At 71.8% G+C, this 12,852-nt stretch overlaps 2 protein-coding genes across 2 annotated transcripts; both read right to left on the bottom strand.

The window, feature by feature from the left end:
• Positions 1 to 4,372: 4,372 nt before the first annotated feature.
• AURANDRAFT_619 (hypothetical protein) lies at positions 4,373 to 6,484 on the bottom strand (the record flags this gene model as incomplete). Its single annotated transcript, XM_009034565.1, has 1 exon — positions 4,373 to 6,484. A coding segment is annotated over one exon (2,112 nt), but the record flags the coding sequence as incomplete, so codon positions are not given.
• Positions 6,485 to 9,858: 3,374 nt separating this feature from the next.
• On the bottom strand, positions 9,859 to 12,282 carry AURANDRAFT_20492 (hypothetical protein; the record flags this gene model as incomplete). Its single annotated transcript, XM_009034698.1, has 2 exons — positions 9,859 to 10,836; positions 10,912 to 12,282. 2 exons carry the CDS (start codon positions 12,280 to 12,282, stop codon positions 9,859 to 9,861), a joined length of 2,349 nt encoding a protein of 782 aa, XP_009032946.1.
• Positions 12,283 to 12,852: the final 570 nt, after the last annotated feature.

Here is a 12,852-nt window from a genome sequence, read left to right as displayed (position 1 = left end):
CGCCTCGGGCAGCCCGCCGGACGCCGTCGACACGCAGGGCACGCCGTGGAGCCCCGCCTCCGCGGCGACGATCCCAAAGGCCTCGGGCCACAGGCTCGGCACGAAGAGCACGCGCGCGAGGCCGTAGAGCGCGCCGCGGTCCCGCGTCGCGTCGAGGAGCCGCGCGTTGTCGAGCGCCGCGACGGCGAACGCCGCGGACGCGGACGTCCAGCGCGTGGACACGCAGGCAAAGGACACGTCCGGGAGCGCCTCGGCGACGGCGAGGAGCAGGGCCAGGCCCTTGGGCCCCGCGGGGCTCACGCAGAGCACGTCGAAGGGCGGCCGCCGCGGCCGCGGCGGCGGCGGCGGCGGCGCGGACTCGAAGTAGCCGTAGGACGCGTCGGGCGCGAAGACGCCCGCGACGCCGGACGTCTCGGCGACGTAGGCCGCGAGCGCCTCGCTCGGGCAGAGCACGCCGTCGAGGGCCTCGAGCGCGTCGCGGTGCTTCGGGCGGTCGAACGCGGCGTAGAAGGGGCCGTAGGGCCACCTGGGCAGGACAAGGGTGATTCAACGTCGCTTCAACGTGAGTGTTCCGCGCGCGCGCGTCCCGGAAAAAGCATCCACGCTTCGAGACCGTTCCAAGAGATGATCGCTCGTCCAAAAATCAGCCAAAACGAGTGGAAAACGGCCGAGATATGAGGCTTTGAAGTTAGGAATTTCGCTCTCTTGTCCTGCCCTGAGGGCCACTCCGAGTACGTGTGGAGCGCCGCGAAGGCGCGGCAGTCGCAGCCCGCCGCGACCGTCGCGACGTCGCGCGAGCAGTCCAGCGCCAGGGCCGCGTCGAAGGCGCCGGCCCAGGCGCCGACGGCGCGCGCGGCCGCGGCGGGCGAGCAGCGGAGCGCGCGGAGCACGCGCCGCGCGCCGCCGCGCTCGGCCGCGTCGACGAGCGCGACGCGGGGCTCGCAGGGGGCGCCGCCGCCCGCGCGGTCGCCGCCGAGGCAGAGCAGGGTCAGCCGCGCCGTCGACGCGAGGTGCCGGAGGAGGGCCCAGGACGCGAGGTGCGCGCCGTTGCAGTCGCCCGCGAAGGCGCCGGCCGCCGCGTCGCCCTCGTCGTCGAGGTCGACCCACGCGCGCGCCGCGCAGGACTCGTGGAAGATCGCGAGGACCCGGGGGCCCCGCGGCGCGGCCGCGGTCGCGCACAGGGGCACCTCGCGCACGTGGCACCCGTAGGCGCGGCCGCAGTTGCCGCAGACGCGCTGCCACCAGTAGTGCGGGCCGCCGCCGACGTCACCGCGCAGCAGGTCCTCGAAGGTCGGCACGTTGTCGCGGAAGCCCCTGCAGTCGACGAAGCCGCCGTCCGCTTCGCAGAGGCACGTCGACGCGCCCCGGGCCTCGCGCTCCGCCGACGCCCGGTCGAAGAAGTCGGCCTCGACGACGCGCGGCCGCGCCGGCGGCGGCGCCGCGCCGGCGACCTCGAGGCCCCGGAGCGGCGGCGGGAGCCAGAGGTCCCGCGGCGACGACGGCACGCCCGCGCGCCGGGCGAGCTCCGAGGTGTGCTTCCGCCGCGGCGCTCGCGGCGGCGCCGCCGGGGACGGCGCCGGGGACGGCGCCGGCGTGTGCGCTGGCGGCGGCGCTGGCGGCGGCGCTGGGGACGGCGCTGGCTTTCGCGCCGGCGCCGGCGACGCCTTCCGCGTCGCCGCGGGCGCTACTTTTTGCGCTGGCGCTGGCGTGTGCGCTTGCGCCGGCGACGCCTTCTGCGCCGCCGCGGGCGCTGGCCTTGGCACGCGCGCGCCCGCTTCGCCGACCTCCGCGACGACCTCGGCGGCGGCCGCCGCGTTCTCGTACGGCAAAAAGAAGGACCCGTGCTTCGCGGTGCCCGGCGCGAGCGGCGAGCCCTCCGGCAGCTCGAGGCGCACGGCGTCGCGCACGGCGACGACGAGCGTGTCGTCGTCGGCGCCGGGCGCGGCGTCCTCCCACGCCAGCGACGACACGCTCCGTCGCAGCCGCTCCGCGAGGAGTCGCACGAGGAATCTCGGCGCCGCGCGGCGCGGCAGGCGCGCGTGGAACTCGCGCGCATCATAGCGCAGCACGTAGCGAGGCATCTGGTCACCAGCGAAACTTTTCACCGAGCACAGAGCGAGGCATCATCATCAGATTCTCTCCATCGTCTCTCCACGAGGGTAAACATCAGTTATTGAACTAGGGCAGCCCGATGAGCACCATGGATGATGATGGCGGTGCGGGCGCGATGCTGCGCGCGCTGCGCCGCGACGCCGTGGAGCCCGAGCCGGAGCCCGAGCTCGCCATGGTCAGGGACCACTACGAGAAATCCGTGCACTGCTGCCCCATTCCCCCGGAGACGGCGAAGCTCTTCGAGCGGCCCGGCGGCTACCTGCCGCACGAGGAGGTGGGCCGCCTGAAGCAGACGGAGGAGCTCCTCGGCCTGCGCCTCGTCAGCAAGAGCTTCAACAACGCCATCGTGAACAACCACACCCTCGAGGAATCGGCCAAGTTCCGCGAGCAGGAGCGGGCGCGCGTCGCCGGCATCTACGGCGCCCGGGACTCGCGCGACATCCTGAAGATGTTCGGCCTCTCGGAGACGGGCGAGTTCACCAAGGTCGACGGCATCGAGGCGGACCCGGGCGAGGGCGAGGTCAACATGCCCGGTGCTTTTGGTATTTTTCACTTCGGCCAACCCGCTTTCCCGCCGGATCCCGACCCGGCGGACGTCGCGAAGGCGAAAGATCCCGCGTACATGCGGCTGTCGCCCATGCAGATCTACAAGCAGCAGCTCGACGAGCTCATCGCGGCCCGGTCCGCGGCGGACGCGCACGAGCGGCTCGCGGCGCATCGCGCGACCCCGACGTCGCCGGCCTTCGCGGCCGCCGCGAAATCCTACGCCGTGGACTCGGAGTTTGAGCCCGTCGATTAACGGAATTCCCCACCTAGCGGTTCATGGAGTTGGTCCGGAAGGAGCGGCGGCGCGAGTCCCGGCAGTGGACCGCGGCCTCGTACTTGGCCTGGAGCTCGTCGAGCGTCGGGGGCTCCGGCGCGAGCGCGTCCGCGTAGGCGATGGCGTGGATCTGCCGCGTGAGGATGGCCTTGAGGTCGTCCGGCGCGTGGTCGCGCACGAAGATGTGGAGGTAGTTCTCGAGCTGGGGCTCCGCGGGCCAGTACAGGACGCACATCAACGCGAGCGTCCAGCCCTTGTGCGCCGACTCCGAATTACCGTTGCCGTTGAGCTGCTTCATGAGCTGGCAGAGAATCTCCATGCGCAGCTCCGGCGACGCCAGACCCGCGGCGACGACGTCGACGCACAGGTCCGCGGACGCGTAGGACCGCTTCTCGCCTGGGCAGGACAAGAGTGCGAAATTCCCAACTTCAAAGGCTCATTTCTCGGCCGGTTTCCACTCGTTTCGGCTGATTTTTGGACGAGCGATCATCTCTCGGAACGGTCTCGAAGCGTGGATGCTTTTTCCAGAACGCGCGCGCGCTGAACACTCACGTTGAAGCGACGTTGAATCACCCTTGTCCTGCCCTGCTTCTCGCCCATGAAGCCCATGATGTTGCGATTCGCGCGGAGCGCGTCCTTCTTGAGCTTCGGGTCCAGCGCCGTGAGCGATGTCAGCAGCTTGTGCGTCGAGTAGGTCAGCATCGTGTCCGCCTTCTCCTTGCGGTGGCCCGCGAGGAACCCGCCCGCGGCCGCGTACTCGTCGGGATCGCGGAGTAGAGCGAACTTCTCGAAGGTGAAGAGCGCCGCGTAGTTGTCCAGATAGAGCTCTTTTAAAGCGATCTCCTTGCCCATGGCGCGGCCCGCGTCGCCGTTCTGGTGCGCGCGCGCGTACTGGCGTTTGAGTAGTTGCTCCTCGGACGCGCCGAGCAAACTTTCGATCTCCGCCAAGCCCGCGTGCTCGTAGCCGAACTGCTTCGCCGACGCGTAGAGCTCCGCCATGTCGTCGCGCTCGAGGGTCTGTAACACCGTGGCGAACTTGGGCCCGAGCTTCGCCTCGCGGCGCTCGTGGAAGCGCTGCGTCGCGTAGGTGTGCCACTGGTCGAACGTCGGCTCGACGCACGGGCCCTTCGCGGCGAGCTCGGCGCAGTCGACGTCCAAGACGCGCATGAGCGCGGACAGCGCCGCGTCGTCCTCGAGCAGGGTCTCGTCGTCGGGCTCGCAGGCGTGCTCCAGCAGGAGCGCGAGCCGCGCGGCCTCCTTGATGATCAGCACCTTCTCCTTGCACGCGGCCCACTCGGCGATGGGCACTGAGACCTCGAACTGCGCGAAGACGCCCAGCGCCTCGTCCGTGGCCCGCAGCGCGGCCTCGAGGCTCTCGAGGTCCCCGGCGGCGAGCGCGCGCCGCAGCGTCGGCCGCACGACCTTGACCTTCTCGACGTAGCGCCGCGTCAAAGCGCCGCGCGCCTTGGCCTGGATCTTCGCGGACACGCGGTCCGCGGCGAGCGCGCGGCAGAGCTCGAGCACGCGGTACTCGTCCGCGCGGAAGAGCAGCATGGTCTTGCCCCGCTGCAACCCCGGGAACTTTTGCTTCGTCGCCGCTAAAATCTCCTCGCACCGTTGCCGGTCGTCCGTCGATGCAAAGGGGACCCAGCCCGCGCCTGTGGACATGATGCTCTTGTAGCGCACGACGAAGCGCGCGTACTCGAAGCGGAACGGGTAGCCCTGCTTGCGGATCGCCGTCGCCTCGAAGACGCCCGCGCACCGCAGCTGCTCGAGCACCGCGGCGCCCTCGAAGAGCCGCGCGCGCTTGGGCTGGTTCGGCTTCACGCAGCGGATGTAGTGCGGGTCCGTCGACCGCAGCGTCTCCATGAGCGCCGAGAGCTGCTTGCGGAACGCGCCGCCCAGGGTCGCGCGCTTCGTGACCTCCTTCGGGAGCGGCGGGAACATGGCCGCGATGAGGCCGTTGCCGCTCGCGGAGAGGCAGTCGTACAAGTCCTTGTAGAGCGTGTCCGCGTTCTTCTCCACGAAGCCGTCGCAGCTGTAGCAGACCGTGCCCGCGTAGTGCCTCACGGAGAAGACGGCGCCCCGCACGCCGCGGTGGTCGTTCGCGGGCACGAAGAACGCGTTCGCGCGGCAGGCCTGGTCCAGGTTCTGCGAGAATTTCGCGTCCTTCTGCTCCGGCTTGCCCGGGCCCTTGACCGTGTCGTCGAGCAGCGTGAGGATGCCCCCGCGCTTTTCGATCAAATCGCAGATGGGCTGGTTGTCGACGAAGTCGATCGGCGGGAACGGCACGCCCTCGCGCTCGTACGTCGCGGCCTCCGTCTTGAACGTGTGCTCGTTGAAGAGCTGCTGGAGCTTCTCGTTCGTGAAGTTGATGCAGAGCTGCTCGAAGGAGTTGAGGGTGAAGATCTCGAAGCCGAAGATGTCCAGGATGCCGATGAAGCACGCGACGCCCGCGTCCGCCGCGCGGAGCGCCGCGTTCACGCGGCCCACGAGCCAGTCGAAGAGGTGGTCGTACGCGTACTTGGACAGCGCGTCGCGGTTCTCGAGGGCCTGCGCCTCGCGCAGGGGCACGGCCATGTCGTCCTGGCCCCGGATCGACAGCGTGCGGTGCGTCAGCGCGTCGCCCAAGACCGCGCCGTCGACGCCGAGGTGCGCCGCGACCTCGGCGAGGACGGCCGCGGAGCCGCCGTCGACCGCGGACCCGTCGGACATGCCGCCGAGCGCCGCGAAGCCCACCTGGCCGAGCTTCAGGATGCCCGCGACGAGGCCCCAGACCGTCGACCGCTGCGCGTCGTCGAAGCCGAGGCTCGCCGTGGCGTCGGCGACGTCGTCGAAGTCCGCGCCGTCGTCGATGCCCCGGACCTCGAGGCACTTGCGCAGGTAGCCGTAGGAGCCCGCGTCGCCGACGCCGTAGTCCCGCGCGCCGACGGGCGCCGCGCAGAGCTGGTAGAAGGCGTGGTAGTTGCGCTCGTCGTCGGACTGGCCCTTGACGCGCGACTTCTCGAGGAGGTAGTTCGTGACCTTGGCTCCCGCGATGCGGAGCCGCGCGTCGAGCTGCAGCTCGGAGAAGCGCCCGAAGCGGCTCGAGTTGTCGTTGCGCGTCGTCTTTGCGTTGCCGAAGGCCTCCAAGATCGGGTTCGCGCCGAGGACGCGCTGCTCGATGTCGCCGGACGAGCCCGCGACCTCGGCTAAAAACGACAGGCACTGCTTCGTCGCCTCCGTCTTGCCCGCGCCGCTCTCGCCGCTCACGAGGATGGACTGGTTCCGCGTCGCGTCCTCGACGAGCGCGCCGACGGCGGCCTTGGCGAGCTTGTAGGGGTGCGCGGGCATGGGCTTGTTGCCCGCCCTGTTGTACGCGTCGATGACCTCGGAGCCGTAGAGGGGCAGCCGCTTGAAGGGGTTCAGCGCGACGACGATGTCGCCGACGCCCGTGTAGATCTCGTCCCGCAGGAAGCGCACGCGCAGATTGTGCAGCATGAGGCCCTCGTCGAGGGAGTCGAGGAGCACGAGGTCGCCGTGGACGCGCGAGAGCGACGGCTTGTCGAGGGGCAGCGCCTTCTCGTTTCGCTTCAGGGTCCTCGCGGCGCCCTCCGCCGTCTCGTAGGCGCCGCCGCCCAGGGACCGGCAGGCGACCCAGCCCTCGGCGGCGTCGGGGAGCCAGGCCCACGTCGCGCCGTCGCCCCGGTCCGCGGACGACCGCAGCTCGTCGGGCGTGTTCCACGTCACTTCGCCCGTCGCCCGGTTGAAGTAGTAGGGCACGAGGTCGCAGGTCAGCTTCTTCATCCAGCTGCTCCCGGACAGCGTCCGCGTCGACGTCGACGACGGCCGCCGCTTCGCCCTGGGCCCGGGCTTCGCGGCGGGCAGCCCGGAGTCTTTCTCGGGCGGCGGCGGCGGCGGCGCGGGGGCCGCCGGCGCCTTCTTCCGCCGCGGCGGCGGCGGCGGCGGCGCGATCAGTTTCTTGAGGATCGGCAGGTCGGCGATGGTCATCCAGTCGTCGAAGCCGTCGTCGCCGTAGACGTGGCAGTCCTTGTGGAGCTGCTTGGATTTCCAGGCGCGCTTCAGCTCCGCGACGTCGCTGGGCCCCTGCTGCGAGCCGTCCTCGCTCTGCCAGTAGAAGTGGAGCATCATGAGGTCCTCCTTGCTGAAGTCGGCCATCGTGAGACGGTGTTCGGGGATGGCCGCGGAGCACCGGAGCGTGCGGCGGTGTTCGGGCTGCCCGCGAGAGCCAATAAAAAAAGGCAACTAATGCGCGTCCCTTCAATGAATTGGTCAACAAATCAATCATGCATTATTGAAGTGGCCTGCCGATCGTAGATCCGAGACTCGAGCTCGAAGCGCGCCTCGTCCAGGCCCCTCGTGCCGAGCTGCGAATGGGGAAGCGCGCGGCCCGCAAACGCCTCTCTCTCTCGGATAAGATCACGGCGGCGGTCGGCGCGCTGGGCTCTGATGGTCCGGGGCTGCGCCGCCCGTCGCTCTACGATTCCGACGACGAACCGCAGGGCATGTCTGTGGAGGATGTCGCGGCGCTCCTGCGGCTCAGCAAAGGAGGCATGGTCGACCGCATGCTGTCCTACGACCGCTGCTCCCTCGACGAGGCCATCTTGGTGATCTGCGAGACCATGGATCCCAGCAACGCGCGCCCGATCCCGGAGAGCGTGGGGCGTGAGGTCGCCGCCCAGCTGCACGAGTTCGCGGACTACGACGAGGCGCTCCTCCTGTCCGGCCACCTCTCCATCGCGGGCTACCACGCGTTCGGCGAGGCCGCGGAGCGCGTCTACCGCTTCGCCAAGGAGCGCTTCGCGGAGGCGAGCGCGTTCCCTCCGAAGAGCCGCGCGCGCGCCGAGTTCGAGGCCGGGATCCTGAGCGAGGTCCGGTGCATGCGCCTCTTCGCCGAAAGCGAGGCGAAGAAGGAGGCCCGGTATTTGGCGAATGACGAGGTCGCCGGCGAAATTCTCTGGCCCGCGCACGCGGAGATCCTGCTCGGGCTCGAGGAGCCGCTCCGCTTCAGCCGCGCCCTGCGCACCTCGCGAATGCCGAACATCCGCGCCCTGAAGAAAGCCGCGTAGCTCAGTGCCGTTACGACTCGTCGTCGGAGCTGCTGTAGGCGGCGACGAGCGACGCGACGGCCGGCGGCGGCGCGGCGGCGGTCGCGGCGACCGCGGCGGCGACGGACGTCGCGACGGCGCGGTCCCAGGTGACGGCGCCGTCGGCGCGGTAGTAGTAGGTCTGGCCCGAAGCCGCGTCGAAGGCCGGGCTCCAGCCGTCCGCGAGCGGCGGCGGCGGAGCGTCCGGGGCCGCGTCCGGGACGACGCGGGGGTCCGCGGCGAGGACGGCCGGCGAAGACGCAGGTCTTCGCCGGCACGGCGCGCGCGCGCTCCACGGCGCCGAAGGCCGCGAACGCCGCGCGGACGGCGGCCTCGGGCGCGGAGCAGTGGCCGAGCCAGAGCGTGCGGCACGCGCGCGTCACGCTGTTCCGCTGCCCGAAGGACCGCGTGCCGTCGCCGTCGTCGCCGTCGCGCGGCCGGCCGAAGACGTCGAGCTCGTTCGACGGCTCGGGGTCGGACGCGGCGGGCGCGCGGTGCCGGCGGTCGCAGCGCCAGCCGAGGTGGCAGCAGCCCCGGGCGAAGAAGAGGCACGCGTCGGCGCCCGCGCCGCCCTTGGTCCGCCCCGAGTCGCGCGCCGGGTCGCAGCGCGTCGCGCTCGGCGCGTTGCGCCGCTCCTCGCGCTTGCGCTTCTTTGTTTGGCGCGACTCGCCCCACCACAGGTTGTAGTCCGCGTCGCGCTCCGGCGCCGCCGCCGGCGCCTCGCACTGGACGCGGGCGAGCGGCTCTCCGCCGCCGGTCTGCTTGTCGCGGCGGCCCATGATGTTCGCGCCAAGCCTAGACCACGAAGCCCAGCTTTAATCAGCCCATCTAGAGCTACCGACCTGTATTGCCACAGCTCGCCACTCGCCAAGAAGTTTGCGCTGCTCCACATCGAAGCCGATCCTGCAGCCCCATGGGAAGCGGTTGGCTTGCCCGCGGCTGCCGACAGTCGAAGGCTAATTCGCGCGCCATGTCGACTCTGCGCGAACGCAAGATGCTCGAGCAGCGCGAGCGCGCGGCGGCGCGGCGCTTCGAGATGGAGAACCTGCCGCCGGCCGCGGCGCCCCGCGCCGTGAACAACATCTGGGGCGGCGACGAGTCCGCGGGCCCGTCGCCCGCGGCGACGCCGAAGACGGGCAAGCGCCAGATGGCGCCCGCGAGCCGCGCGGCGCCCTTCGCGGACCACGCCCCGCCCGACGGCGACAGCGCGCTGGCGGCCTACGTCCAGCACCGCGGCAAGACCTCCGGCGTCGTCCGCCGGACGGCGGACGGCGGCTACGCGCCCGCGGAGGATCCGCCCGCGCCGGGCCCGTCGCCGCAGAAGATGGCCCAGATGAACGCGATGCGCAACCAGGGCCGCTGCCGCCCCAACTTCTTCTCCGGCGGCAGCGAGCCCGAAGAGCCGACGCCGCGCGGCAAGCGGGGCCCGCCCGCGCGCGACGGGGGCTACGACGTCATCAACGGCGAGCGCCGCGTCGAGCTCCACCAGCAGGAGCCCCGGGCGCCGCCCATGGCCTACGACATGCCCGACGCCGCCCAGGGCCTCGGCGCGGCCCAGCGCGCCTACGCGGTCCGCGCGAACCAGGCCCGCGGCGGCGGCCAGAACGGCCCCCGCGGCGGCGGGTCGTCCTACGGCGGCGCCAACGGCAACGGCTCCCAGAACGTGGGCAACCACATCGGCGACCGCAACAGCAGCCGCGTCCTCGCGCCGCCGGGCGGCTTCTCGAGCGTCAGCTTCGGCTAAGGCGCTCGCCGGCGACCGCCCCCGCGGCCCCCAAAGTCCACCCAAGTCCCCCGCACGTCCGCGCCCCCCCGCCCCCGCTCTTCGCGCCGCCCTCGTTAGAACAGCCCCTTCGAGAACCCCTCGCGCATCTTCGTGCCGAGGCGGTCCATGGTCGTGCCCGCGGTCGGCGGCGGGCTCGACGACGCGGCCGCCTTGGCCGGCGGCGGCGTCTTCGCGCGCTTCGCCGCCTCGGCGCCCGGCGCGGCGCCGAAGGTGCCCATGAGGTGGTCCCGGTCCGCCTTCTTGACGTCCTTGAGCGCCATGACCGCCGCGAGGTCGTCGGCGGTGCCGTCGGGCCACATGATCTTGAAGCGCTCCACGAGCATGTCGTCGGGCGTGCCCACGAGCTTCAGCAGCCGCTCGACGTCGCCGAGCCGCGCCGTGACGAACTTGACGTAGGCCGGCGGCGGCGGCGCGCCGCCGTCGTCGCCGCCGGCCTTGTCGTCGCCGCCGTCCTCGGGCAGCTTCCGCGCGTTCGGCAGCTGGAGGAGCGCGGGCTTGACGGAGTGCAGGTCGAGCAGCAGCTGGTGCGTGCCCATCTCCGAGATCTTCTTCGCGCCGCGCACGCGGTCGTGGAACGTCGGCAGGAACGACGCGACGAACTTGTCGCAGAAGTTGCGGAAGTAGAGGCGGCCGAGCAGGCCGCGCACGAGCGGCACGACGCTCCGCACGCCGTTCGCGAGGAGCCGCACGTAGGGCGACTCCTCGTCGACCTCCTCGACGGCGCCCCAGGCGATCGCCGAGAAGCCGCGGAGCGCGGGCTCCAACGCGCGCTCCAGCGACGCCACGAGCCGCGTCACGGCCTTGGCGATGACGTCGTGGAACGCGTCGGCGACGGGCTCCAGGTCGACGCGGTCCGCGTAGGGCGCGTCGATCTTGCCCCGGACGATGTCGCCGAGCTGGCCGACGGTCTCCGCGCAGTACTCGGCCGTGTTCAGCGCGTAGCACGCGGCCTCGCAGTCCCGGATGATGCCCGACGCCGCCCCGTCGGTCTCCGCGCCGGGCTCCGGGCTCGAGCCGCGCGCGCCCCGAAACTCGCGCATCAAGCGCGCGCCCTTGGTCTCCGCCTTGGCCGCCGTCGGCGACTTCCCCGCGTCCTCGATCTCCACCAGACCGGAGAGCCGCGCGGCGTAGCCCCGCAGGCACTCGCAGAAGGCCCCGTAGAGCTTGAAGAAGGTCTGGCCCGTCGTCAGCGCCGTGCAGCGCCGCACGGACGTCTTCACGTACGCGAACATGTGGACCGACGACGAGAGCACGGGCAGCGCGCCGTCGCGGTCCACGGCCTCCTCGGCCGTGACCTTGGCCATCATGTCGTCCATGTTCGACTTTTCGAGCTGGACGTAGGGGTCCATGAAGGGGTCGAAGACGCCGCTCAGCGCGCCCGCGACGGCCGTCTCCGCGACGGCCTTCCCCGCGGGCCAGGACTCGTACGCGTGTTCGTCGACCGCGCGGCCGCGCTCGTCGAAGCGCGCCTGGGCCTCCTTCTCAAACACGAGGGACTTCTGGAGCGCCTTGAGCACGACGGCGACGGCGCGCGTCTCCTCGCCGCCCGACGACAGAATCTCGAGGAACATCTCCCGCGTCGCCGCGACGAAGCCGAGCACGAGCCGCCGCTCGACCTGCCAGTGCCGCGGCAGCGACGCGCCGTAGGTCTGCTCCAGGGACCGCAGGACCCGCCGGATCCACGCGAAGCGCCGCTCCGCGTCGTCGAGGCGGCTCGCGTCGCCGCCCCGGGGAAACAGGTCGCCGTAGGGCGCCAGTTGCCGGTCGACGAACGCCTTGACCTGGTCGTCGCGCGCGGCGCCGCCAAGGGCGTCCACCACGAGGCACGCCTCGCGGATCGTGTCGAGCTCGCCGGCGTCGCCGAGCGTGCTCGTCTCCGAGAGGAGGGAAGCTTTCTCGAACGCGCCGCGGACCTCCGTCTCGAGCGACGCCCGGATCGCCGCGACCTCGCCGTTCAAATCGGCGATGCGCGGCACGTCGCCGTAGGGCGCGAAGTACTCGAGCAAATGGCCGACGGCCTCGAGGAGCGTCGCCGACTCGCCGTAGCGGCCGTCGCCCGCTGCTAATCTCAACTGGTCGACCGCGGACGTGAGCATGTGCATGCGCTTCAGCGCCGTGATCGTCGACTGCAGGTTCCGCTTCGCGCGGTCGAGGCGCTTGATGTCCTTGCAGATGTCGGCGACGATGGCCTCGGACTCCTCGGCCTTGCTCCGGATGAGGCCGACCTTGCCCTCGAGCTCGGCCATCGCCGCGCGCGCGTCCGCGATGTCGCGCGCCGCGCGCGCGCCGGCCTCGGCCTGCGCGTGGACGGCCCGCGAGATCTCGTCGTCGAGGCTCGCGATCTGCAGCGTCACGTCCTTGATGAAGGGGTCGAGGCGCGGGATGGACCGCTCGCTCGGGAACTGGGCGTTCAAATAGTCGACGACGTCAAAGTCCGTCGCGTCGAGCGGGTCGGCGCTCGGCAGCACCTCGCTCATCGTCGCCTCGACGTCGTCGCCGAGCGGCGGCACGACCACGCTCGCGGGCGCCATGCTTGGGCGCGGCGCGGAGCTGTGAGCCGGGCCGCGCCGCCGACCGCGGTCCGGGGGTCGCGACGCCGCCGAGGCTCCGAGGCCTCCGCCGGACTTGCCGGACGCCGCCGCCGAGGCCCCGGACGTGAAGACGGTTACGCCCTCCCGGTCCGCTCGCCCGGCGCGACGCAGCGCACGGCGTCGAAGGCCTTGATGGAGGCCGTCCTCCGGAGCGCGGCCACGGGCGCGAGCGCCGCGGCGTCGACCTCGGAGCCGTCGATGAGCTTGAGCCGGCCGCCGTCGAGGCGCTCGGCGACGAAGACGGCGCGGCCGTCGCCGTCGGCGAACCAGCCCACGGCCGACGCGCCGTCGTCCTCGAGCGAGCAGCGCGGCGTCGCCACGCCCTCGGGCCACGCGCGCGCCTCCGGCGGGTCGTCGTCGAGGCGCGCCAGCGCGCCCTGGTCGCACCAGCCGCCCCCCAGGAGCCGCGCGCGGCGGCCCGAGGCGACCTCCTGGCGAGGACGAGAAGACGCGGTC

Source organism: Aureococcus anophagefferens (genome assembly GCF_000186865.1).
Source record: "Aureococcus anophagefferens unplaced genomic scaffold AURANscaffold_2, whole genome shotgun sequence".
Taxonomy (NCBI): domain Eukaryota; class Pelagophyceae; order Pelagomonadales; family Pelagomonadaceae; genus Aureococcus; species Aureococcus anophagefferens.
The sequence above is the reverse complement of the archived record's forward strand: the minus strand, read 5'-3'. Positions and strand labels throughout refer to the sequence as shown.